General features: G+C 44.0%; 1 protein-coding gene across 1 annotated transcript; it reads left to right on the top strand.

Moving 5' to 3' along the window:
* The first annotated feature begins 3,062 nt into the window (after positions 1 to 3,062).
* LOC147904442 (uncharacterized) lies at positions 3,063 to 4,586 on the top strand. The gene is made up of 4 exons (XM_087395256.1): positions 3,063 to 3,315; positions 3,501 to 3,634; positions 3,753 to 3,850; positions 4,034 to 4,586. The coding sequence occupies exons 1-4, from the start codon at positions 3,267 to 3,269 to the stop codon at positions 4,173 to 4,175; spliced, it is 423 nt and encodes a 140-aa protein (XP_087251382.1). The 5' UTR covers positions 3,063 to 3,266; the 3' UTR covers positions 4,176 to 4,586.
* Positions 4,587 to 5,282: the final 696 nt, after the last annotated feature.

Raw genomic sequence — 5,282 nt, 5'->3', positions numbered from 1 at the left:
ACGTCCATCCTTAGAAGAAGCCGTTGCTCTATAATGTGAGAGCCTAGGAATTTAAAGGGATAAAATAATAAATGTTCACAGAGATGGTTTCTCTACAACACATAGCATTAATGACATGTTCACCACACAACGAAGTGGGACAACAACAGTTCTCCCTTAACAAAATCTAATTACATCCACAACAGATGCCAAACCGGAGTAGAAACAACTACTCTCTACTAGAGAATCTTATCAGCAAATAAATGGATAACCCCCATCTAATATAGGAAATCATAGGAGATATTGCAATATGTAAGAGAGGCAGGGAACTAAAAACACAGATAATCTCCTACCAAACTATAGAGCTCCGACTACAAGCACAGGAAAGCCGCATTAGGGGAGAATTGGGGTCTCAAAAGGGCCTCCAATCAGTGTTTCCTAATTTCAAGGGATTAGAGAGTGATTTGAGGTGTATAAATGAGAGTGCTAGAAGGTGTGGGGCAATGGTATGTTGAGGTGGAGGGTGGGCAGGCCTGCAGAGTGCCCCTATTGGTTGCTCCCCTTACACTAGGGACCACCCAAACCATTCCCTCCCCCTCTTAACCCATGTTTGACCCGCCTACCAGGTGCACCTCCCCCACATGAGCACAAAACTGCCTTCAATGGGATGGTAGGGCCCTTCTGGCAAATTTTGCTTCTCCCCTCCCTCTTTCTAGAGCCTCTGCCCCCTACTTTTCTAGTCCAGCCTGCCAAATCACTTAATTTGAACCAAATCCCATGCATTTTCCCTCTTTCTCCTCTTTCTCTGCTCCCTCTTACTCTGGCCTATTTGCTGCAGCTCCTCTCTCACTCTCTCTCACTCTCTCTCTCCTGTACCTCTGTTGGTGGAGCTGCTCTGTCCCTCTCCTTCTCCCTCTCCTATGTGCCTCTGTTGCTGCTGATCTATCCCTCTCCTTCTCCCTCTTTTGTGCCTCTGTTGGAGCTGCTCTGTCCCTCTCCTTCTCCCTCTCCTGCGCCTCTATTGCTGCTGCTCTGTCCCTCTCCTTCTCCCTCTTTTGTGCCTCTGTTGGAGCTGCATTGCCCTGTGTAGGAGTCCCATTCTTGCTGTTGCAACCTCTGCAAGCATGGTGAGGAGCAAGGCTACAAGACCACGCAATGCTGTGACCTCTTGTGTCTTCCACAACACCAAAAATGCATTGGATGAGTGGATCCCTTGCACCTACAGCTTAAATGACTAGATAGTGATGAAAGGATCGGCCAAAGGTCCACATAAGCTTCCCAAGAGCAAGAGAGGTGACATCTTGCATGAGTGGAAGGGGCATCTTGAAGTTCAAGTTTGGGAAGAAAGGATGGCTCGCAAAAGGGCAACATGTTTACATGGGAAAAGATATGCGGCTTCCTCCATCATTCAATCAATCTAGGATACCATCACACTATGAGCCTTTCTATCGATGTACCTTTTTCACTTGTAAGTGTAATGAGTCCATTTGGAAATTTTGTGTTTGGTTTCTAAGAGCTCTTATTCATGGTGGCATATGTTTTCCCTTCGGACTTCGAGGAGTGGGAACCAATTGAATCATTCATAGGCAAGTTCACTGCGATTCATGAGGATTTAAGTAAGCAATGCCAGGCTCGCCAGGGGGAGGCTGAGACTATGGGAGCAGATGGCAAGGGTCATCAAGACTATTGGACGAAGAAGGGAGGTGTAGCAATAGAGGGTGGGGGAGAGATAGCAGGGCGAGAGCCCTTGAAAGGTATGAGTAGTAGGTAGACGAGTCGCCATCTTCAATCAATCACAGATTTTGGACCTTTCAATCCCGCAGCGCTACAAGTTTTAGTGCCTCTATCATCTTTGTGTGCATCCAATTGGCCTTTCCTCAAGGAAGAATTAAGTTGAGACGCAATTGTAAGAATTCGTGTCTTTTCGTTCGAACATTGTAGCATGACTAATATTCAAACTCCTCCAAAACGTAGTTCCAAGAGATTTTTAAAAAGCTAGAATTAAGGTGTGTATCTTTCCAAAGTGTGATGCCCTTGCGACTCGCAATCTGAAATGCGAGATGAAAAGTACAAATCCAGTTCATGTCGATGTTGCGATCGTGAGGTATGGAAGCCCCAGGTTGGTTCCCATAAGGACGCCATGATGGGAGAACACAATATGATGGATACGCCACAGGGCAATGACGATGACAGAGAACCATTCTGGTTAAGTAATTGTCGGACATTGGGACGAAGTGAAGTTGAAGGATGGGCGACGAGGCGAAGGAGGGAGTCAGAGAGGGGGTGGCTGGCGAGGCGGAGGGGGAGGGGCAAGGTGGAGGGTTAGTTTATATTAATTTACATTGGGGGGTTTTGGCTTAGGCTAATCACTTAGTTACATCACAAATTTTTCAATGAATCCTCCAAATTTTGTAAGTTAAGGTAGTGCAATTTCCTAAAACCAAGACAATCGAAAGAGAAAATTATGCAAAATTTTTTGGTGCAAATCGGATGCTCGAGCACAAAGTTATATAATTTTAAGTAGTAGACCCATTATTAGTATACACCATTAGTAGACCCGTGAAACCATAATACGAACTTAAACCCAAAACAATATTCTTCGACCTTGGTGCATTTCCGGTGTGCTCGGTCGTTGTTTTCGACGCTTCACCAGCACCTGGTTTTGCTTCAATCCGCAGCTGCCTTGAGGTCTCCTCCATGAGCATGAAAACCAACCATCTTACAACTCCTAGTTTCGCACACTCATCGGATTGTTTTGCAATTTCTATTCACTGCTCCTTGTTGACTTTCCTGTCAGACCCCACACAAGATTATCCTTACTTTGCTATTAATGATTCCACGTCATTGAGCGCATCTCATCCTCCTCTTCGTGCCCATGTCCCCTGTACAAGTTGACGCCTCCACGTGACGATTAAGTGTTTTTCTTTGGCAGCGGTTCCTCCCAGAATCTTTCCAGGGACTGCTGTGGGCTCTTTTGCAATAAAGTAAATCAGCCCGCTGTCAGCCGTCCTCTTGCCGTCCTCAGTGCCATTCCACCTGGACGCTGGAGGGATTTATAAATTCCCCGAGGGTTGATCTGTAAGTCCAAAGACTTGTTCAGTCTTATCAATCCACGATATTTTGCCTAGTGCACGTCTAAATCTTCCAAATCTTTGGGGACGTCGGAGTTTGGGATTATCATCTTTTAATAAAGGATCGCATACTCTCCCTCTTTGAGACTGTACACACGACGATTCTTTACTGAAGCTGGCATCCTCTCAGCTGATATTTTGACGTTTACAGGCAATATGGGTTCTCTAATGGGAGGCTGGAACTCTCCTTCGCAGGGTACCAAAGGTTAGACTCCTCCTACCGAGTCTCCGCCCGGCAAGGTTTCTCCCTTGGTCTGCTAGCTGCCATCTTCCGGGATTATGCTTTTGTCCTAATTTAAGTCAGTAATGGTGTTTTCGTAGAGGTGTTTTTGGACATTGTTAGCACGTCAGATGCGTTTCTGGAGAAACTGAGCAGTTTTCTTTCTGCAGCTTCATATGCTAGGAGTTCTTCGTTTACGAAGGACGAGATTGAGACCTATTGGAAGACCAAACGTAATCTAGAAGAAGAACATTTAAGAGCGGCTGCAGAGCTGGCTATGCGGATCAATGATCAAGAGACTTGGGTGAGCTATCAGGCTTCAATTTACGAATCTATTCCGGCTCCCTCTTCACGTACCTTGATGTTAGCAAGCCTATGTTGCTAGTTTTGATTCTTGACTTCCGATTTTCACTACGACATAGGACACGGTCACCGAAAACGAACCCGGTGATCAGACGCACTTTCCAGGAGTGACATCTGTCGAAGAAGAGCTTGAAAAACTGAGCAGCTACAAAGACTGGTAAGTTACAAGACAATCGAGGGCATGCCCACCACCGGTTATCAACTTATCGCTGGTGATGTCGGTGCCTGCACCCTGTGAAATAAGAGTTTGTCGTCGTTTTTGGGAACCGAGTCCCATTCTGGCTAGAGCGTCAACAGTGTTTAATCTGATACAATCATCATGCCTGCTATGACGTATCAGGTGGACTAAGAGTAACTCGGCGTTCCTGAACGACCCAGCGATGGAGCGAGTAGAAGCAGCAAACCACAAATATGTTGCACAATACCACGTTGCAGCTCCAGATCGCGAGAGCTGGAGGAAACCTGTGATTCATCAGAATTAGGGGGTGTCTCCATAACGTTTTCAGCTATGGTACGTTTCACGGTTCATCGAAGGGGAAAGTCATGTACAAAATGTTGCGGTTTTGTAAATTAAAGATGCATGTACAGGGATGGTGAGTGTTTCCTATTGATGAACGTTTTAAGAGAATCTGATGTGAGGAAAGTGAGTGAAGCTTTGCTTTGGGGCTCAGTCATTAACTCCCTTGTGTACTACTTTGTATTGGAACTATGTACTATTGTAGTGCAACTTCAACTTCCGAAGAGTTTTCTTGGATTATACTAGATAGTAAGATACTACCCTTCTTTTTTGGGATTATCAATGTTGATATGTGAGGGGTTCAAGAGGTTTTATCCTAACCATGATGTACATACGCTGTTGTCATTAAAGCGATCCATACTTCTATCTTATCCAATTTTATGCAATGGTTTCTTGTGGACTTGCTAAGTCTAATGACTCTCATCACCAAGGATTTTCTTTAGAACTATACTAATCATTGTATCTTCGTTGGATTATTTGGTTTAATGTTTTGTCTTTACAAAGAGAAAAACACTAAGGCAAAAATGTTTAATGTTTAATGTTCGCTAGCTTGCCATGTTTTTCTCATGTTTCCAGCCAATGGAGGATTGTCAAGACAAGCATGGTGTGGCTTTATCATAAAGAAGTAATGAAGATACTAGCCTCACTGGAGGGAATGACATGTTGTCTCCAATTGTACATTACGAAAGTGGTAGGCTTAGTGCATTATTAAATTGAGAGATAAGGCTTGTTACATTAATTTCCCTAACTAGGTTTGAAGACAAACATTCGAGAGAGAATGAGTGTTCTTGAGTTGAAGATTATGTTTCTTGATTCATCTATTACAATCACATTGATTTCCCTAACTAGGTTTGAAGACATTTGAGAGGGACGAGTGTACTTGAGTTGAAGATCGTGTTTCTTCTTCCATCTATTACAATTGTGAATATAGTCTCCACATGTGCACAATTTTTATATACTCTATGCTATCTCCTAATTGACAAGTGTTACTAACTTCTCTTTGTGTTTGTCAGTGGGTGTACATGTGATATTGAGTGGAGGACAATTGCTTGAGAGGAAACTTATGTTTGAG

Source organism: Dipteris shenzhenensis, chromosome 2 (genome assembly GCF_047967505.1).
Source record: "Dipteris shenzhenensis isolate YYH24624 ecotype China chromosome 2, Dip_SZ_1.0, whole genome shotgun sequence".
Lineage (NCBI taxonomy): Eukaryota > Viridiplantae > Streptophyta > Polypodiopsida > Gleicheniales > Dipteridaceae > Dipteris > Dipteris shenzhenensis.
This window is presented reverse-complemented; position numbering and strand designations above follow the sequence as displayed.